This window comes from Plectropomus leopardus, chromosome 19 (assembly GCF_008729295.1).
Source record: "Plectropomus leopardus isolate mb chromosome 19, YSFRI_Pleo_2.0, whole genome shotgun sequence".
Classification (NCBI taxonomy): Eukaryota; Metazoa; Chordata; class Actinopteri; order Perciformes; family Serranidae; genus Plectropomus; species Plectropomus leopardus.
Window position 1 is genome coordinate 5,154,034 of NC_056481.1, and position 22,362 is coordinate 5,176,395.

Here is a 22,362-nt window from a genome sequence, read left to right on the forward strand (position 1 = left end):
TAACGCATTTACAAGAATGAGATGGATGCAAGGTCACGGTGACTTTGACCTTTAACCTATGGCATCTCAAATCAAATCTAATCAGTTCATCCTTAAGTCCAAGTTAAAGTTTGTGTCAAATTAAAAAAAAAAAAATTTCATACCTCCAAAGCATAAAAATGCTGTTATCCAGATCATTTTTACACCAACCACATTAACAAATCCTTTCAAATGGTAGATAAATCTATCATAAGCAGGGCCAACTATTCAAGCACAGATGTGAAAGACACAAAACTTTTTTGAAAACTCAATATAAGCTCAGTTTTATAAATAAAATAAAATAAAATGAAAACCTACAAATTGCAAAATCCATGTGATACTTCAAACAAACCACAAGGGGAACTTCTCAAAATGTCAGGCCTTTAACATCACATTTGTTTTGGTTCAACATGCTTCCACATGGGGGAGACATGCTCCTCCCAACTCCAACCCCTTTTTTGAGTTTGAAGGAAAGAAAAAATGTAGAAATACATAAATATTTCCTCTTTGTGGAAGCCTTGCAAAAATTGGGAACTCCCTTAGAGAGAGATCTATAAACACAAGGAAGGAGACAGAGAGGTGAAGCGAGTTATTTTAAGGAGAAGAAAATAACAAGATTGAAGCAAAGGGAGAGAAAACACCTTACTCTGCCACGCTGTTTGTCAACTCTTTTTCTGACATGGACCCGTCATGCCAGAGCTCACTCTGAAGGGGCCAAACGAGGACGCAAAGCAGAGACGAGAGACGGCCAGAGGAGGGAGAAAAGCAGTAAACCTCTGCTGAGGTGAGGAGAAAGCAGTGGTGTGGGAGAGCACAGAGCGACGGGAGTGGAGGAGTGAGGCGCCCCGCTCCTTCCATCAAAGTGAGACGGAGGGGGAGAAAAGAGAAGAAGAAGAGAGGAGTGATAGAGTCGGGGAAGGAGGGAGAAGAGTCGGCTGGACATGGGGCTTTGTGCCGTTCTCCTCATCTGTCTCTCCCAGGCTGAGCTGGGGAGAGTCTGGGCTCAGGAGTATGAAGGTAAGATCCCGTTCTTTAACGCCAACGCGCAGGTATTTACATCTAATATTAACTCCATTTTGACTGCGTTTCTTCAGAATAGGCCGTGCAAAAATTCAGGTTAAAACAAATATTATATGACCTAAATTCTTGTCACTAACTGGCAACAGGCAAGCTTTAAAAATTTTATAGGGCACTTTCTCGGGGGTTGGATTTGCATATGTGTGTGCATATGTATGTGTGAAGTTAACAGGTCCCTCGAGATTTCTCTGTCAGTCACAGGAAGCACATGAAAGACTGTGTGTGTGTGTGTGTGTGTGTGTGTGTGTGTGTGTGTGTGTGTGTGTGTGTGTGTGTGTGTGTGTGTGTGTGTGTGTGCAAGCGTGCGTGCGTGCATGCGTGTGCCCGCATGTGTGCAGAGGTCTGGATTTTCTTAGGATGCCATTCCAAAACCTCTGTATTTCCAATTTGAAAATACTGATCATGTGATCGGAAATCCTGCACTTTAGCAGATAAATGTTTGAGGTTAACCAGTAATTTCAATCATGGCTGGTGTTGTCATTCCTGCAGGCATTTTAGAAAAGTATAAAAAAAAGTAAATGAGAGCAGCAGCTGAAACTTGAATACTCCAAGGTTCCTACACATTGACGTGGAAAATTTCAAAACTTTCCCATGACTTTTCAAGGACACCAAATGATTTTTTTCGTCCTTTCCACACTTATCCGGCATCTTTCAAATATATAAGATTCAAACTTTATTTACACATAATTTTAGCATCCAAAATGATGCATTCAGGAACCGTCAGATATTTATAATATCCAACACGAATTTCTGTGATTACAGTTTTTGGGCTGTGGTAAATGGTGCCATTTTGACAATTTAAAAAAAAAAAAAACATGGCCTTCAAAAATAAAAAAAAAAGAAAAAAAAGTCGCCCAACATTTTTAAGTTTTTTTTAATTAAAAAAATTGCTATAAATAAATAAATAAATAAAAGGAAAAAACAGCAAAAATGTTTACTCGTTATATAAAAACTGCCAAAAATGAAAATTAAAAAAAAAAAAATAGAAATCGACACATTTTTAAAGGGGGAAAGGTGTTCAAAACAATTGCCAGTGATTTTTAAAAAAAGAAAAAAAGTGCCATTTTTAAAAAGGTTTGCTTTAAAAATCGTTAAAATTTCAAAGAAATACTAGAAACAGCAGCAGAATTAAATACAAAAATTAGTAGTAAAACAAACACAAAACACAGCCATTTAAAGTGGTATGCCCCTCCCCTAAAGCCCAAAGAGTTTAAAAATTTTTAGGCATACATGAAGGGAAAGACAGAACATTTATTTCATGATGAATAAATAAATGAAAATTCCAGATACAGAAAATAAATTCACCATTATGTTGCACGAATGTAACACGCATTTCCATGATTTTTCCAAAACTTTCAATGATTTTTACTAGTTCTATGACTTTTCCAGGTTTTTCATGAGCGTAAAAACCTTTTCAATCACCCCAAACAATGTGCTTGGTTGTTCTGTGCATCAACTGTATATGAGCTGCCTTCCTGTGTGTGTGTGTGTGTGTGTGTGTGTGTGTGTGTGTGTGTGTGTGTGTGTGTGTGTGTGTGTGTGTACGCGCATGTATGTATTTTTGTTCTCCTTGGAGATACATTATTTTTAGCCAGCCCCCGTTCTTCTACTGCCGCTCCTCCTCAGACAATCAGTGGTGCTCCAGTTTCTCTGGCCTATCCTGTGGTCCCAGTTCCTCTGATCAGGGGCCTGGCTCTGCAGAGGACAACCCGACACACTGTGCAGAGACCACAGAGACAAATCCCCCACTAGCATAAGACAACTTCAACTCCAGCAAAATCTCCACACTCATTTTCACAGCTGACATACACTAAAACTCAGGATTCAGCTCAGGTTGTCAGCCTCACCTCTGTACAGCAGGTGTTCCTATTTTGGGCCTTTTTTACCACAAGCTGATAACTTCATCTCGCTCACATCAGAAAGTGGAACAGCTCTTTGCTAAACAGGCAGCGCTGCAGTGACTAACTGCTCAATCACTTTCATACTGAAGAGGATGCATTGCAATCATACACTCAAGTTTCCAGACTTACTGCAGACCATGTCACGTCTCTTTTGCAGAGCATTAAATACTCCAGCAGAGAGTTACAACAGCCAAAATGCTCAACTCGAGTCTTCAAAGCGATAGTCCACAAACCAGTGGGTGATGTCACAGTAGCACAGTGGGTTTTTTTTTTCATGTAAAACACAGTGGCACAATGACAAAAACCTTGCATTAAAGGGTCAAAATTAAAAAAAAAAAAACTAATGACTGTTTGATATTTATGATTAGGACTGGTGGTTAAAAAATAAACTCAATTTAAGTAGTAAAGTGGCACTATAGAGGAAAAGTCTGGGGATCTCCAGAGTTATTTGGATACATTATCGGATTTTTCATTTTAATCCGTCCAGTAGTTGCTGCGATATTTCAGTCTGAACTTAAGTGATGGAGTGACAGACAGGCTGACATTACATGGCTAATGATCCATAACGCCACCCTGAATTATCTTTCCAACTCAGGTTTTGTCCCTGTTCTTAGTTGCGTTAGACACCTCCCAGTCAGGTTGCATTACCTGCGTGTGACCTCAACAGCAGGTCACCAAGACTCACTATATGGAGCTTAGTCAGCATGTCTCATTATGACAGTGTCTGATGTGTCCCCATCTTACATGGATTCATACCATTATACATTATAGCATGATAATAAAATGAAAAAGATCAAAAATGCATGTGCCTTGACACAGACAGTTCCTTTTAAATTAAACATAGTTTCATTTGAGAGGTTTTCAATTGATAGACAGCGAAGATTAAACATTTGTGCGCAGCTCTTTACCTGCTGTCCACACATTTAAAAACCAGATGCTAACAGTTGTCAAGATTATTGCCTCCTCTGGTCTTTCCTTTTATTCAGACTTTCTGGAACGAAGTGGCAGCAATCATTTCAAAAACTTTGGGTTTTCATATCAGAACAACATGCACAGCCCTGTATTTTCCCTGATGGATTACGTAAAGATGATACCCAGCTCCTAAAGATCTTACTGGCAGCGAGTCGAAAGGCCATTACAAAATACTGGCTTCAGAAAAACTGTCCCACTGCAGGCCTTTTTCTCAACATGGTTAAACATTTAGATCTTCTAAAACAGATGACCTACTCCATACGACTGAGAGAAGAACAGTGGGAAAAATTGTGTTTATTTAGCCAATGAGACAGATCTCTCACAATTACTGTATGTACTTTGTGTGATATCCTAATTTAAACCAGGAAAATCTGTTTAGATGCTGAACATCCCATGACCTCATACCTATCTGCCTGTCACATGGAAAAAGTATTAATAAAAAGATTATTGCCTGAAAGAAAAGAGAAGCTATATTTAGGAGAAACGTGATGATGACTTGATACAAGCTGATGGATTTGATCTGACAAGTTGCACTGATCAATAGTCACAGTGGGTTTGAGGTTGCAGACAAATGACCTGAATGAGCTAAAAATGCCATAAGACCAATATTTTCTGTTAAACTGTTTCTAGGTTGCCACCCAGAGAACGTCTTCAATCTTGTATTTTAGCCAAAGGGAATACAAATAACTGCTGTCCAGCTTCGTTCAGTGCAATGCCAACAACAAAGACCATAATCTCAATGTATCTGAATTACAAAAATACAGCTGAACTCGGTTATCAATACCATCTGTTAATCTGACAGAAGATAAGTAAAATGCTCACTTCTGTAACAATAATATAATACATTTAGATCTTCCTGATATATTAGTTATGAACATCTTCGCATTTCTGACGATAAAATAATCATAAAACTCTATAAATACTGCATCATCATAAAAACAGACAGTGAATTACAACTGGAACAACCTTCATCTGCAAACTGGAGCTACATGACAGCTGCACTAAAAATGGAAAATCAGTCCCAAATGTAAACAAGAAACAACTCCATGACAGGGAATTAAACATTTTCTAAACTGCGAGCCCGATCCATTTGTCCATATTTATCTGAACGCCACATTTTTCCTTTTCTCTTTGGGTCCTTATCAGTCCAGCTGCCAGTGTTTGTGATTGTGTGTTATGGTTACTGCTGTTCCTCGGAGTGAAAGGTGCCAAATGGCTTCGTCCCACGCCATAAGCTCCAGGCTGGTTTTAACACAGATCAGCCTTTTTAAAATCCGACCACAATAAAACCACTGTGCTAAATTGCAATGACACACGCTGACATACATAGCAGTCACTCCGCGATGTGATTACCGCTCCACTAATGACTGGTTTGCCAGAGGACTGCAGGTGCTTTGCTAATCCATGTCCTGACACTAAACACTGTGTCTCATCTCGGGACTGCTACAGGGTCGAGACTTGTATCTTGAGATTTAATCATGTCTCCTCTGCTGTGTTTGGTCGCTACATAATGGTTCACTGTCTTCAGCGTATCTGTCTCTGGAGCAAAGATGTTGGCCTTTTTTGTTCTCTTTTGTTGGGTCTGTAGATAATTCGCTTTGCCTCTCCAAGACCAAATACATGCCTTTGTGCCCTAGGCATATCCTCGAGTGTACTTGAACTTGAAAGTGTTGTGCATTTATCCAGAAAGAGATTTTTTTGGAGGAAATTTATTTTTCATCCCTGGACTGCATCCAGCTGAACAGACTGGAAGTCCATTTAGCTTTTGTCTCAGTTGAGGAAACGTGGCTTTTTGGTCTAGTCTTTTTGTCCTGTTGCTGTCTAGCCCTGAAAGCTCTCACATAGTAAAAATGTGACCTATTATGTTTCTTTGGTGTCTGTCAAGCAGCAAAAGATATAGCTTGGACTCTGCTAAAGACATAAAAACAAGTAATAAAAGAATGCCAGGGAGCTACTGTACGTCTCTGGGAAAAGGCAAAGAGAGCAACAGATCAGGGGAATGGGCAACAGGCGCGTGGGAGACAGTAACGGGATGAATGAACACAATGTGTACATCCATAACACACTGTATATGGTTCAAAATGCTATGTCCTACTTCTGTGTGACTCCCAGCACCCACTACATTTATCAGACGGATGCTGCAATGCAGACACCTCTGAGGAAGCAGATAGGGATGCATCGATTTATTCACCTGATATCAGGATCCTCAAATATTTGCCTTGTTGACTGCCATCAGTCTATCGGTAAATCATATGACCTTCACCGATGGCAGTGGCCGATATTCGTCTGTTGTGTCACATCAATTTTGCGCAGGCTAAAAAGGCAGGGCTCAAGACTAACAGCGTCCCAGTGACATCAGAAAACGTGTTGAACGCATAGAGATCGCCGATGTGCTGACGGGACAGAAGGCCACTTTTTTCCTCTACTCTAATTTTGAATGTCCAATAGCCCTAAATTAACATTTAAGTCCAGTCAACAAAAACAAAAAATACTTTTCCTCATAGTTTTATTATCAAAGATACCCATCTTAGCTCATTAACATCTCATCTTCATCATATAAAAAAAGCCATTAACTAACCATTTGTGGCATAGATTTTGTTAACAAAATGAACACTGGGGCCATTATCTTAAAACAGATGATGTATATTTGTTATTGACTCAAAATAAGTCTGCAGGATTAAAGGTTTAATTCTCACTCAGGGAATCAACATGTCTGGCACTGTAAAATACGTTTGAGTAAACAGCAGGAAATCATCTAAACTGACACCATCATGGCACTTACCAGGAATATTCTAAATCTGGAGGACTGTCAGTTATTTCCATGCAATTTAATTTTAATAGAGGGGATTATTATACTAACTGTTAAACCACCCATCATTCAACAGCAAATTTGACACATCTGTCACGTTGCATTTTCAGGCTCTGTTTCAAATTCACCAGGAAGTTTTTTTTTCTGCTCCAGTTTGCACATTCCCAGTGCGGGTTTCACACACACATGTGTCTGCCAGACCTGACGGACGGAGGTCAGCTTAACTCAAGTCCTTATGCAAAGTCCTGCTGTCTCTTGAACTTTTTTTAGCCCCCTTTTTTATTGGAAGTCCATCCAGCCCACATGCAGACAGTTAGACATGGTTAGATATGTTCCAGGAACACTTAAGATGTTTGTAAAGCAAAATCCGAACGTGACTTTTAAAGTGTAAAGGCCGCAGAAAAAATGCGCGCACAATCATACACTAATGCAAAGTCCCTATTGTGCAACTTTCAGTTCTCCTCCCCCTCCAAGCTCGCTCTCATCCCCTGCTGTTTGACGCCTCCTCAGCTGTTTAGTGATGATGAGCGCTGCCAATCTGACCCAATTAGGAGCCTCTTGTTCTGAAGCCCAGGAAATAGCTTCCTCTGCACTGTAATCAAACAAGATTCCTCATTAGAGCCATCTCCCCTGTGAGCGTGATGACCTCTCGGTGTTTCTTTTCTTTTGTCCCTTTTTGTTTTGTTTTGTTTGTTTATTGTCTCTATAAACAGAAAATTTATTTTATTCAATCCGAATGCAACAACAGCATCCAGATGAGGTAAAACTTTCAGTGGGCCTAAAAATAACTGCATTTTGATTCTGAGTTTGCCCTGCAACACATGCATAGTGACAGGAAAAACTGTTAGCGTCATATGACCGATGTTACCTAACAGTTATTAATGTGGTGTAGGCCATTGGCTGCTGTTAGCTTGTGCTAAACAGGCCAACATTAAAATGACTGTTTACCTAAGAGAGAGGCTCTGGAGACTTCAGCAACAGAAAGTTTGCTGATCCAGCGAGGAGTCAGGACAGGATCAGACCAATGGTGCAAAAAAGAATCAAATGCAGAAATAGTTTGACTGGAGACGTTTCGAGACTTGTTTCTCAGTTATCTGGGTCACTATTTTACAGGTATATGGTACTGATTGGGCATGTCTCGATCTAATCGAAAGAAAAAACAGTGAGCACAATTTATTCGTAATCTCTAATAAGTAGAAACTGTTTTTTCATGTTCAACTTAAGCTGCTACACCACTTTAGGTGGAACTGAAATCTTTGTTATTCATTTTTAATGAATTTGTTTTACAATAATGCTGTAACGAGCTGAACATGAACATTTTTATTTGGTGTGACTGGAAATGTTGAAAGTTCAGCTATAAAACTACTCTGAAGTGGAATTGTGATTATATTACTCATTTATAGTGTACTTTTAGTACAATGCTGCACTAAGTGGATCTGAGAGCAATTTCTGATGACACATTTAAGTTTGTTTACTTGGTTATTTTGTTTAAAAAAACAAACGCTGCACTTAGTGGATTTTGGAGCAATTTCTAAAGACATTTTAGTTTGTTTACTTGGTCATTTTATATTTAAAAAAAAGCAAAGTGGCACTAAGTGGAAGTGTGATAAGAGCCATAAAAAATACTTTTAGTTTACTTTGTTATTTTGTTAAAACAAAAGAAAAGGAAAAAAACAAACAAACCCTTAAGGAATGGTTTGGATGCAGACATTTTTTAAAAATTTTTCTTTAACTTTGGGTGAGAAATTTATTTTCCCAGCAATATAAAAGATCAGTCACTTCTTAAGCAACAAACGTAGTTCTGTTAAAAACGTATTGTTGCCTCTTCTTTCCACCAAACAATAGAAAAGTATCGTCAGTGCTATTGATAAAAACTTGGATTGTTAAGGAGTCTCGATAATGGCATCAATATCAATAAAAATTAACAATCCCAATTCTTTGTCATAATCCTGTTGAAAAAGGAAAAGGCCTCCCACAAAGCGGAAAGCAAACTATTGTCTCAAATTATCATTAAATGCAGGAGCATTAAGACTTTAATTTGAACAAACAGACAAAGACAAACCAAGAAAAACAGCTCCAGGCCAAAACTTCAAAAAAGTATGTGGACCCTGACTCGAGGTGTGCGCATACTTCCTGTCATATGTTGTAAACAAAATCTAAAAGGAAAGAGGCTGAGGGGGGGTCTGAACCTCAGGCTGGCTTTTGTCTTCTCTCTCAAGATGTTCATAAAAATGCTGTTACTTAATAGCTCCGATCAGTCACATAAAATCTAGACAGCAAACTGGATTTTATCTCTCAGCTTGTTCTTCAGTAGGAAAAACAAAGATCTGCTGATCTTACAACTTTGTCTGAAAATGTGCACGGGACAATGAGTCACGGATCAGCTTACTTTCAAAGAAAAGTTCCAAATGGGAAAAAATACAAACATCCATCTATGATCTGTTGAGCAGATGACAAGAAGCCCACACACATGTAGGTGGTCAGCAGAGACGTGAACAGGAATACATGGCCAATAGAAAACGCTGGCACCTAATAAAGGTTGAATCATGCTTCACTATTAGTTAATAACCACCTGTGGTCAAGCCAAAACACACAAGAGACATTATTAGTTTAAAATGCAGGAATTAAAAAGAAATCACGGCACTCTTTCTGCATGACAGATGTAAAGAAAATGCACTTGTGAGCGTGTTTTTCTTGGTTTTGTGAGTTGTTATGTTCTGTCTTTGTGTGAGTTATTGCTCTAAACATGGACTACATTTTTTGTGTGTGTTAACAATCCAAATTATGGTAAACAATAATGAGCAGATGTGACCGCAGGGTTTAAAACTGTTCCAATTCCTTTCAAGACGACATTTTTACCCAATAATTTCGGGGCTTTCACACAGATTTCACACGTTTTGTAATCAAGGACAGAATTTAGCTATCATGCTTTGCCAACGGTGTAATATAACAAAGCAAGTATTTTGTTGCAGTACTTAAGTATTTTTTTTTACTTCACTTAAGTTTATATAGTTTTACTCCACAGCTTTTGCTAATTAAAATGTATACTTTTACTCGACTACATTTCCCCCAGGGATTTTACCTACTTACTGCAAAATAGGAGAGGAAGGAAGGAGGGGACAGAGATGGACAAATGAAGGAATGGGAAGAAAGGAAAAACTGTCTGTTCTTTAAATTCTTTAGGTTGCAAAAAGACCTTGATTTTCTGCAAGTGTAATGTAGGCTCCATTATTAAGATGATGTTACAAAGAAATAAACTTCATAAAAAACCTAAAAATTCTGTTTCAGTTCCTTTTAATGAACTAAAAAAGTTCCTTACTGTCACCCTCTTAAAAGGAACTGAAACAGTTCCTTTTAAGTAGCTGAAAAAAGTCCAGAAACAAGTCCAGTCTAACAAGTGGTCAGAAATTTGAGAACATTAATAGCATTTACTTGAACGTTTACTTTCAATACTTAACAAAATTTATTTTATTTCATTTTATTCTAAAAGGTGGCTTTAACTTTTACCAAAGTCATTTTCTAGTAAGACATCTGTACTTTTACTCAAGTATGGCTTTCAGGTTCTTCATCACTGTTGTTTTCTCGAAGGCTTGAATCTAGAATTTGGTGATTTATCTGTTGAGCAACTGACAGTGTGTGTTCATTTGATGGTCAGTAACAGGTGAAGGATTACTGCAGCTTTATGAAAACATGGCAAGAGAAGAACATCCTGGCTCTGCAGAGGTCTAGAGACATCTGTTTGTTCATGGATTCAGTCCTCCCGGATGTCTCTGCATGTGTGTTAACTGTTTGGTCGCCATCATGTCTGTCTTGTTCTAGATGCACTGAGTGGGACTCCTCTGCAGAGAGATGGGGATCTATCTGGTTTCCACAGAGCCAGGAAGGACCAGCAGACCCCACACAAACATAGAGAAGCCCGCAACACTGAAGGAGGAGGAGGACTTGATATCAGTACCCTGAACATGACCCGCATTGTGGTGAGACATAAATAATTGATTCTTTTGTCATTGTTCGAGCTTTCCATTCTAGCACAACACATATGTAATTATTATTATTATTGTTTATGTTGCTGTGTGAAATGATAACTGGAGCGAGCTAATACTTCTTTCACAAAGAGGACTGAACCAGTTTGAAGGGGTTAAACACAACCCAACTCAAGAGGTGGGTCGAAGGGTAGAATTCAAAGTGAATGGCACACATACAGGGTCGCTAACAACTAGGGCGGGACAAATGATGTCATTGGTTTCAAATGGAGGAGCACAGTCATGACACAACTGTCACAGGTCCATAAACAAATGGTGTGACGACAGCAGGACTGCTCACGGCTACAGCTATGATTTTGAACAGCATGGAGATGTGGGAAGACCTCGAGGTGCTGATGCAGGTAATGACAGGAAGACTGACTGACAACATAGTGTATGCAAATATAACATGGCTGCTGAATGGGAGCCGTATCCCCTGTACAAATAAAAAAGATCACAAACAAATCAAAGACACTGAAAAAGCTACTGAAGCACCTAAAGTAATAATAATAACAAAAGCCAAACCAGTTAAATTAACTGTGGGGCTGGATATCGATACTTTAGCTTTAAGGTAGGGGTGGCGATATACTAAATATACTCGCGGTATCCCAGCTTGTTCCACGTGCGACATGTAAAACAATTTTATCGCCAACATTGGGTATAAACTGTCATGTCGTTTTTGCATTTTGGTTTTTTCACACACACACACACACACACACACACACACACACACACACACACACACACAAAAGTTCACAACAAAAACATGGACACTTCTGGACTGAGAAGAGCCCAATCTCTCGAAATAAAAGCCCCACGTGTCCCGGTTTGATTTATCAAATTACAACAAAACTTACCTACAATAATTTTCATCCTAAAAGTACTTTACTAACTTCCTTATAACCATATTTTATTCAATGTTATCATAACAGTAGTATATTCAACTTTATTACATGACAGTAGCTACTTTATTTAACTTTGTTACTGCAGTTCATTCAATAATATTTTATTTTAGTAGTTAACATTGGTTAAGAGGACATTTAGAAATATCAAGATATGTATCTTGTGTTCCGATATAGCCTTAAAATTTTGCAAAATTGTTTTAAAGCCATATCACCCCCCCTTACTTTAAGGTATCGACCAAAGTAATCCAGTACAAAAAAGTATCAAAACCTGAAAATTCAAGGCATATCTGAATTGTAATGACTAGGGATTTACCCAGATTGGCTGGGGTGGTTCTGAAATGACCAAAGAAGGGTTGAACATGGGTCAGATAACCCCTGTAATATTTTACCTATATATATATATATATAGGGTATAGGATATATGATAACATCAATGTACAGTGCTGAGGATCCATATTTTTGACGGTATTTAAAATCACATCATCAGTATTTCTAAATACCCTGGTATACTGTACCATGAAACCGTGATACCACTTATGCCTAGTGTTTAACAGCAGCCACTAATTCTGAACTGCTGCTTTGGCTTTTGTTTTGCTTGATGTACACATGATGGACACATCACTCACTCTTCATTATTTGGGGCAAAACAAAAAGGATCCCCCCTCCAAATAAGAAAACATGAACACAACATCAGGTTGACTTGATGAAGTGAAGCCAACGGGGTCATTATCAGGTTTAAACTAAAAGAAAACAGGGAGTTATTTACAATGAGGAAGCTTTAACCAGACTATGGATGTCTTATTGTAATAAAACTGTGCTCAGAGGTCAATCTGGGTCATAAAGTTTACTCTCTGCCAAGCTAGAGAAGCTTTGCGCGGAGGTTATTGTTATTCTGTCAGGTGGACCTGTCCTGTGCCATTTTCCACTCATTACCTTTTACAAATATGTGTATGCGTGTGTGTGTGTGTGTGTGTCTGTTTGTTTGAGTGTGTATGATGAGGTTTTATTTGTGTCTTCTGTCCCCGACTCTTCTTTCATTTGAATCAGCCTCAGTAAAATTCAACCCAAATAAATTGCGTTGTACGTTTTTTCTTCCTCTCCCTCCAATTCAAATTGAAACCAGACGACAGCCTCGTCCTGCCAACTTACAGTGTTTATTTAAGCGTGAGTATGTGCGTGTGTGTGTGTGTGCCTGCAAATGAATCACTTGGACAAGATCTCATGTAACCCCGCTGTTGCCTTTTTAGGGGGAGGTCTGATCCTAATTTCCAAAACCCCTCAACCTCGTGTCCAATGGGAATCTCTTTAATAAATCAGTCAGCTGTGAGGGAAAAGTGTACGACTGTTCCCTTCTCCTCACCTAGAAATCCCACACGCCCCTCTAGAAAACATTGGCTGGTGTCAGGCAGTGGAGATGGGAGAAAAAAGTGGGTCACTTGCTGTATATGGAGCAGCCGGAGAGGCAGTGAGAGCGCTGCATTTAACTGCTCCACTTTCTGAGCCCACACTAAACCCCAGAACCATTGCTCTCTGTCACCTTGAACTGTGGCATACATTAATAATGCCATCAAGAGACGGAGATCTGTACGTTGTCAAAGCACAGAGCGCAATGTATAAACAGCTCCCCCAAGTGGATCTGTTGGACGGAAATAAATAAATCCCAGATGTCTAGTGCGGTGGTTCCCAACTGGCCCCTTAACACAAAACATCTCCTCCTATAACCCCTTTTTGATTGGTTGTATGTCTTTGATTTGTGAGCAGATCCATCAGAGGAACACAGCAAAAAAAAAGTCTCAAAAAATAAAAAAGAAAAACATGATCTTTGTTTCTTACCTCAGATTCAACCCCTGACTCCTCGTGGGGTGCTGACAGGCTTGGAAACACTGTCCTAATGCTGCTCAGCCCTGATCCTCTGTGATTCACAATCACAAGGACTCATGTGGCGAGATGGCTGAAAAATAGCGCACAAAATTAAATGAATAAATGTTTAAGTTAAGATATTATTAATGTAAGTCAATGGTTTTATGATGATGATGTAGTATAATGACTCTTGATAAAGAAAAAAACAAAATATGCAGGTTTGCGGAAGAAAGAGAAAGTGGGTAAAAAAGTGTGCACATACATACCTCACCAACATTTAGGAATATTTTCATGAAATCAGAATGAAATATAATTTAGGGCTACAACTTACAATTATTTTCATTTTGGACTGATCAAAGTGCAAACTTCTGCTTGCTGGCTAGGTCGAGGTTTTAACTATTATAATCCTTATTCATGGCTGCAGAGCGGCGCTGCCCGTGTTCGGAAGAGCAACCATGCAGCTGTCTTGTCAAAGTAGAGATATGTAAACAAACTATGATGCATGCCCCCGGTGTTGTGAGACATTCCAGACCACCACCATCGACGTCACTGATGACATCAACGAATTTACTGAGTCATCAGTGAATTTATTTTCTGAAACAACTGAAGCAACTATACCCACAACTACAGTTAAATTATTCCACAACCAGAAACCATCCAGGTTACCATAAACACACAAACTGCAGCTTAAAAATTAAGACTACAGCCTGGAGACATGGACAATTATAAAACAGCTGCCAACAATGTAAGCAGAGGCAAAAAAGAACTATGGCTGACATGCCGATGTCTGTACTATATATACATAACACAATCACAAAAGTGGTTAGAGGATTTTTAATTGGATATTTTCTTTACCTCATTCAGCACTAAATGGTAGCTACAATAATTTAAGAATTATTTAGCAAAATGATATTAATTGTGAAATTGCGATATCATAAAAATGCAAATAAATGGCAGTTAAACCTGCTCTAGTCTACTTCACCATTAATGATGTCTTATGAAAACTTTTCTAATGAGTGGCCTTCTTTAAGGAGGACTCCCAGAGGTACTACACATGGGAGAGTTTTGGGCCAACAGACAGACGGACTGAGGAGTTGTGGGTAAATCTGAACACCCTGCACAAGAGCCAAGTCCAGATCCACGGCATACTGTCCAACGCACACCGACAGGCAGCGGTGAGATGAGCGCACACACAAATACACACACAGATACACATAAACATCAGCCACGTCTGGTATGTTTTCTCATCCACAGAGGGTGGCGCTTTCTTTCGAGTTCCCTTTTTACGGACACCACCTGAGACAAATTATCGTAGCAACTGGTGGTGAGTTTGTCTTTATGTTACTTGATACCACAGTTGGGCTCATCTACTTCCAGTAAGGAGCTGGAACGTCTCCCAGTGTGCTGAAGGAGACTTTGTCCTACCCTGGGGAGATATACAGGCATACCAGGCTATAATGAATCTGGTTAATTGTAAATGCTTTCATTCTTTGAGGATTTTAATTGCTTTAAGACTTGTCCTAAATTTTTAACCCAAAGAAAATAATTATGTGAGCCAAAGAGTTATTTGTTGATCCATTATTATGCTATGCTAATGAATGTGCAGGAGATGGGAACGAAAAACTCATTTTTGCATAATTGTTCTCATTTTTATTGAAAAATATTTAAATTAGAAGTTGTTTTTGTTTTTTTTTGTGAGGATCTGTAACCAAAGATTTATTTTTTAAAGTCTGTAAAATATGATTTGAGTATCCTTGAGTCCAAGTGAATGTTTGTGCGAAATACGAAGAAAGTCCCTCAAGGCGTTATTAAGATATTGCGATTACAAGAATGAGATGGAAAAGGTAAAAGTGACCCTTGACCTTTGACCTATGACCACCAAAATCAAATTGTTGAGTCCATTTTTGCTTTTTTCAATTTCAAGAAATTCCCTCAAGGCGTTCTTGAGATATCGCATTCACAAGAATGGGACGGACAGACAGACAACCCCAAAACAATGCCTCCGGCCTCTGCAGGCACAGAGGCATAAAAACATAGTTTGTAGTAATAAGTACAGACATACAACACAATTTTAACATCTACACTGGACCCCAGGGTTCATCTACATGGGAGACATCACTCATCGAATGCTGACTGCCACACAGTACATCGCTCCCCTCATGGCCAACTTTGATCCGAGCTTCTCCAAAAACTCAACAGTGAGGTACTCGGACAACGGTAAGTGAGGAGCTCCTCTGTGAGTCTGATAATATTTGGGAGCTCTTGGTTTTCATTGACCAGCCTCTGTGTCCCGCTCTGCTCAGGGAATCTATTTGTGGTGCAGTGGGACAACGTGCAGCTGAAGGACCGAGAGGCTGAAGGACCTTTTACTTTCCAGACAGTCCTGCACAAAAATGGAACTATTGTTTTCAACTACAGAAACGTAACTTTAACTAAACAGTTTTCTTTTCATCGATACACTTATAGAGATCACTGATGTACTTAACATATGCATGGGAAGCAATGTTAAGATTGCGCGTCATGTTAAAGCAAACACCACTGTTTTGTTGTTTTTGTTTCCCAGATCCCTATACCAGTGGGGGAAATGAATTCCACTGAGCATCCAGTAAAAGTGGGACTGTCTGATGCTTTCATGGCACTCCTTCCCCCCTCACAGCTCTCAGGTCAGTTCTCTAAACACAACTTTTTAACACTTAATGTAAAAGGATGTATTGCTGCCACTGTGACAAAAAATATTGTTTCTGTTTCTTGTTATAACAAAAAATGTTCATCATTTTCTTGTAATTATGACATACACCAATCAGCGTCATCATTTAAGAGTAACTGATATTTTTCAACCTGGACCCTATTTTGTGTTTTTTTTTTTTTTTTGCAGTCACTAATGTTTAACTTTATATTTTTAGTTTCCTTTAAACCACACAGAGCAGAAAAATAAATATTACTATCATTCTAACATTTCATATTTGTCTTGAAGAAGCAAATCGGCGTACTATCTACGAGTATCACCGAGTTGAGATTAACATCACAAAGATTGTTAGCAGATCTGCCTTTGAGTTCACTCCTCTGCCCAGTAAGTACCCTTAAAAAACAGCCTTTAAATGACAGCCTTGCCTCATTATTCACCTCTCTAACTCCAGAACACTGTGTATCTGATGTTTCCAGCTTGTCTTCAACACACATCCTGTGATCTCTGTCTAACATCCAACTTGACAACTGGCTGCGGCTGGTGCAACACACTTCAACGGTAGAATGAAACTCTGAAAGATTTATCTTGTAATGAAGCCACAGAGAGCCTGGCCGCTCTCATTTTGTTCTCTGTGAGTTTCAGATGTTCTGACGGTATCGACCGGCACAGACAAGAGTGGTTAGATTATAACTGCCCTGAAGAGGTGAGAAACTTTTCCTAGTTATACAACGAAGAAATGAGCAGCTGTTTCAAGCTGTCTTGAGACATTATTATGGACATTCATTTAGGCAAAAGGCTCTTGTGAGGACTACAACCCGGTCCTACCTGAGGGGTCTACGAGCTCCTTCAACCTGTCCTCTCCAGGTCCAACACCGTCTTCAGCAGTGATCGAAGACCAGCCAGTCACAAAAGGTGCGTTTCAGTTGAATCTAGAGGGAAACAGATAGTGAGGGATGTCAGTGAAGGTTCATCTCAATTATCCACGTGCTACAATGTAGAGATGCACCGATCCAATATTGAAATCCAGCCGATATTGACTTAAATAGCTGGATTAGGGTATCTGTGACAATGAGGCCGATAATTTAAATAAATAAGATTTTTGTCTGATTACACGTGTATCCTACATGTCAGCTTTTTGAGGGTATTTCAAATGTATATCTATGCATTTATTTGTTACATTTTGTTTTACAAAGTTAGGAAAGAAAGTCGAGCCTGATATTTCTTTACACATAAAAATGAATCCCATTCACGTCCACAAAGTGAGGCATACAGCATATTAATTAAACACTATTATCAGATCAGATTGGCATCAGCCAATATGCAAAGCCAAGGTATCTGTATCTAGACTGAAAAAAAATGTGATCAGTGCATCCCTACTACAATGTCTGAAGAGAGATCAATCCGAATCACTGGACTAGAATTTTGTCCTAAACTGTTGGAAGTAAACACCCATCACATTTTATGCACCTGTTTTCTGGTTTAACTTTGATCTCCCAGTAAAAGTTCATACACAGGTTTCCTGTGCAATAGGGGATCGTTTTAGAGTTTTTCCTCTTAATAAAGCGGTCTAAATCATTAAGCTTCACTGCTGGATTGTTTTCAACCTGTCTGGTTGTCTGACTAATCTGTTTGGACGAAAAGTGATCCCCGTGTTCCCAGATCGCAGCAACTACTTCGGTACAATTTTATTTTTATTTATAGGAGATGCCTTATAATAAGATCCAAGTTGTAATAAATCAGAATTATTTTTTTAACCTTCTGTTTTTTGTAAGATAGCTGAGGGCTTTTTTAGGCTTTATTTGTCAATTTATTGGTTGACTGACTGTGATGCTGTTAAACTGTCACAGTTTTCCTCTGCATGCAGAAAATGCAACACAGATTAGTGTTTTGTTTTTTTTTTGCTCTGGGTTTCCCTTGGATGAACTGTGATGGCATGTGGTGCTGTATAAATAAATTTAAGCTGAGTGAATGTTTTCTTGAGGATTATGTTGTATATTAGACCTCTTGTGGTCTGTTGCCTTAACCAATGACGCCTGTAGTGTCCTGGCAAGTCAGGCCATACGTCAGAGACTCCACCTCTACATGCTTCAATAATAACAACAATCTCTGTTTTCCCTTCTTTCAGATATACAGACGAGTCCTCCACACAATAAGGGGATAACAGAGAACACGGCCATCATAGCAGGCGTAGTGGCTGCACTGGTTCTGCTTGTAGCGCTGACCTTACTGGCGGTCTACTACATCAACACACACCCAACAGTTGCTCCACCGTTCTACCTCATGCAGGTGAGAAAAACAAATGAATTCATACCTCCTGTAAAGTGAACAGTTTCTGTTTACAGTGGGGATGCACGACAATATCAGCAAGTCATCAGTATCAGCAGATATTAGCTTTAAAATTAAATATCTGTATCAGCCAGCATGCTGATTTCTGACGCTATCACTAACCGATATTTTCTTTTTTTTTTGACAAATTAAACATGTACAAAACATCCACCCTAAGTTTAAGTATTTTTTCTTATTTTGCACAATGAATTTATGTTAAATACATTTTAAACCACCGTATTTCAAGTGATGATGATCACTAAAATATATGATGATCACTAAAATATAAAAAAGTAAAAATAGTAAAGTGAAAATTTGAGATACTTCTACTACATTTTATAGGAAAATGCTGTACCTTCTAATAAACTCCAATTATCTGATATCTTCAATTACTAGTCACTTTAATTTATCAGAATTTTTTGTATGTACCACAAATTGCAATAAATTGATGGACTTAGATTGGTTTTTTTTTAAATAGGGTAATTCCTTGGTTTCTTTCATTTTTTATTTTCTATATTTTTAGGTAATATTTTTGTACTTTTTACAAATTTGCTAATTTTCAGGTCATTTCTTCTGTCGTTGCTCAGGCCAATATGCTCAAATTTCAAAGGGTTAATGCAGGAGTACTTTTATTTTTAATAATTTAAGTACATTTTTCTGATTGTATTTAGATACTGTTATTTCAGGGGCATTTAATGCATTACTTTTACTTGCAACATTTTTTCAGTATTTTTACAGCATTTTTACAGTGTGGTATGAGTATTTATACTCAAGTAAAGGATCTGAATGCTTCCCTCATCACTGCATGTTTGTCTGCTGCCTGGCCTTTAGCAACTACTGTCTGTTGTTCGTAGCGACGCACCAATAACTACTGGCCCTCCATGAAGTTCCGTAACCAGGGCTGTCACTCCAGTTACGCCGAGGTCGAGCTCGGGGGTCATGAAAAGGAAGGTTTCATTGAAGCTGAGCAGTGCTGCTAAGAGTCTTGGACGTGCAGGACACAGTCAGAGGAAGAAGAAAGGACACCATCTTGGGGACGGCAAAGGTATTACACGGGGATGATTATGGACGATCAGGCCGAACAGTGACACAGGTGTCCCTACTCCAACCTTGGCTGCTGGACAGTGTTTACTGTAACTGCTCTTGTAGCTCTTGCCAGCTTTCTCTGTGTCTTTTGCTCTTTGCCATCACACAGGGGATCTGCCATGTTATTCAAGGGTTGGAGGGTCTGAGAAAAAGCCGACTGTACAGAAATGATGAGATGTGTAACTGTACAAAAAGCCATCACTGCAAGAGGATGTCAGGGAACGAATCGAACTAGCCTTCATACTGCAAACCAACATATAGCTCAGTTTATGTGTTTTTGTTTTTACTCAATTTATTTGTGTTTCATGAAACTTCCACACGACCAATGACTGGTTCATAAAATGTTACATCTCTGTGGACTTCACTATAACAGATATTTAGCTATATAACTGATAGTGATTATAATGATCATCTTGAACTTCTCTGGAGAAATATTGTTTGGATGAATTTTAAAGACAGCGAATTATGAGAGTTGTTTTCTTTTAACCTTTCCGTTTAAATGTCTTCTAATAAAAGCTGGTGGTGAGTGTTGACATAAATGTCATACTTTGGTGAAAAGTTGAAAACAAATGGTGTAGCCCTCCTATACAATAATTAAACCAGGGATATTGATTACTGATAAAAAGTGAAGAAGATTCTGGTCACTGTCAGGTGAGTGCCACCAGGTTACACACTGTTTTATTTACATGCTGATATTTAGTTTGGATAATTGAGTGAATGCACTCATTCACTTAAAGTAACATACTGGTACTAATAAACCAATCTTCATCGTCGCTGTTGCTCACATGCACATTAATAATGGGGATATGGACTGGAGTCTAATTCAATTTTCCACCAAAAATTATATTTAATATTTAGTTACTCTATACTGATCTGCGTGATGGTAAATTCACAAAATTATTTTTTTTAAAACAGATATTCATTATTTTGAAATTTTTACGATGCCAAATTAAGAAAAAAAGTTTGCTTCCAATGTGTCAGCATCTTTAAGACTTTTGAAAAAGTCACAGCCTTATTTATAGAATAATTTAATGCCTTTTAAGACTTTTTTGGGATCCATTAGAACCCTGGAATAACAACTAAAATATTGCATATGAACAAATTATCTTGAAACCAAATACATATTTTTTATTGTATAAATTATTTCTATAACAAATACAAGTTAATCGAACTAGCCTTCATACTGCAAGTTAAAGCATACTCTGAGTAATATGAACACACTGAAAGATTTATCTTATTAGATAAAACAGATGCTGACAGTTTTTCCATTGGAAACATAAAAAGCAATTGGAAATGGTAATAAGTCAAAATGTATCACAATACATTTAAAATGACTACTATATTGCACTGTGACTTTTTTTGATAATACTGTATCACAGGAGCTCTAATAATTCAAAAACCTAAATGGTATGCAATGTAAAAGTTTTATTTTTGTGATACACTTATTTGTTTTCCTTATTTCTACCCAAACAAATGAATATTAGCATAATATGCAAATGTTTTCACGGGAAATATTTGGCTCCCCGGAAGCTAAACTGTGCCATGACGGACAAAAATAGTAAAAATAGATAGATACTTTGTTAAAGATTAATGGAACTTAGTCTAATTGTGTATTGAAAAAAGTAATAATACTATGTTTAAGAAAACACAGTATAAGTACTGTAACAAGAAATGTACAGCAACCTTTTTACAGTGTATTATTGATTATTGATGACAAAAACAATACCTTGCCACGCGATGGAGCCATAAGACTAACCCATGTATTGATCCAAAATAATGTAACGTTATTTGTAAATATTAATATCATAGAAAATAGTCATTTACGTCCCACAGAAACCAACAAAACAGTGGCTTTATAACTTGATATGGTGTTACGAGACAGATAAATTAACATACAGTCATGCTGACTGTTTGTAGTGAAAAATTACAATACATAAAGGACAATAATTAACGGGTGAAATGTAATAAACACAGCCTCTTCGCGCTACACAGGTAAGAAGCTAGCTAACACAGCTGCTAGCTGCACTTAATTGGTGCAAATTTGCATGAACAGTGCTAGCAGCCCACCAAAAAGTCTTTTTTTTTAGCACATGACGAACAAACAAGTAGTAATTATGCTGAAATGCGACTTACAGTTCGTTGGACAGTCATTAAATCGAAGATAAAAACTCCTGGTTCGTTAATTACCCAAACAGAAAAACTTTTAAACGTCTTTCAACGTTTCAAAACTGAAGTAGTGCCGGTGGAACGTACCATTCTAAAGAAGGGGGGGTGGAATAGTCCAAAAGGTGCTAGCATTAATGCTAATTTAATGAGGGAAATGAGTTAAACATATGGTTAACATTGTGAGGCGTCCTCATGCAGAGCTATTTCAACAAACATGGTCTCGGTAAGGCCTGTACGATCGGTTTTAACGGAAAAATAACGATTGTGGACGCACACATACGGCTATGTAGTGCTCAGGTTCCGTTTAAATACAACGAAAATTTGTTACCGTAAATGGGAAAAGAGGGGGCACCCGGATTTGAACCGGGGACCTCTTGATCTGCAGTCAAATGCTCTACCACTGAGCTATACCCCCGATACATANTTAAATACAACGAAAATTTGTTACCGTAAATGGGAAAAGAGGGGGCACCCGGATTTGAACCGGGGACCTCTTGATCTGCAGTCAAATGCTCTACCACTGAGCTATACCCCC

General features: G+C 38.4%; 1 protein-coding gene and 2 non-coding genes across 4 annotated transcripts; 1 reads left to right on the forward strand and 2 right to left on the reverse strand.

The window, feature by feature from the left end:
* Positions 1-514: 514 nt before the first annotated feature.
* LOC121958659 (plexin domain-containing protein 1-like) lies at positions 515-20,200 on the forward strand. 2 transcript variants are annotated; one of them, XM_042507741.1, is made up of 13 exons: positions 515-1,035; positions 10,597-10,754; positions 14,596-14,739; positions 14,819-14,888; positions 15,659-15,781; positions 15,868-15,986; positions 16,128-16,227; positions 16,539-16,634; positions 16,727-16,808; positions 16,893-16,953; positions 17,039-17,162; positions 18,376-18,536; positions 19,407-19,552. In XM_042507741.1, the coding sequence occupies exons 1-13, from the start codon at positions 960-962 to the stop codon at positions 19,458-19,460; spliced, it is 1,368 nt and encodes a 455-aa protein (XP_042363675.1). In that variant the 5' UTR covers positions 515-959; the 3' UTR covers positions 19,461-19,552. The 2 variants fall into 2 exon arrangements, with proteins under 2 accessions (XP_042363675.1, XP_042363674.1); XM_042507740.1 differs by having other exon boundaries at positions 517-1,035; positions 19,430-20,200.
* A 1,970-nt stretch (positions 20,201-22,170) lies between these two features.
* On the reverse strand, positions 22,171-22,242 carry trnac-gca. The gene has a single exon. It is a non-coding gene; the product is annotated as a tRNA-Cys (tRNA).
* Positions 22,243-22,290: 48 nt separating this feature from the next.
* On the reverse strand, positions 22,291-22,362 carry trnac-gca. Its single transcript has one exon. It is a non-coding gene; the product is annotated as a tRNA-Cys (tRNA).

What these genes read in the sequence shown, in the direction of transcription:
- LOC121958659 (XM_042507740.1), top strand. Translation starts at nt 960, where the DNA reads ATGGGGCTTTGTGCCGTTCTCCTCATCTGTCTCTCCCAGGCTGAGCTG. An exon ending in AATTATCGTAGCAACTGGTG is followed by an intron (nt 14,889 to 15,658) that starts GTGAGTTTGTCT and finishes ACTGGACCCCAG; the next exon opens with GGTTCATCTACATGGGAGAC. An exon ending in TGAGTTCACTCCTCTGCCCA is followed by an intron (nt 16,635 to 16,726) that starts GTAAGTACCCTT and finishes TGATGTTTCCAG; the next exon opens with CTTGTCTTCAACACACATCC.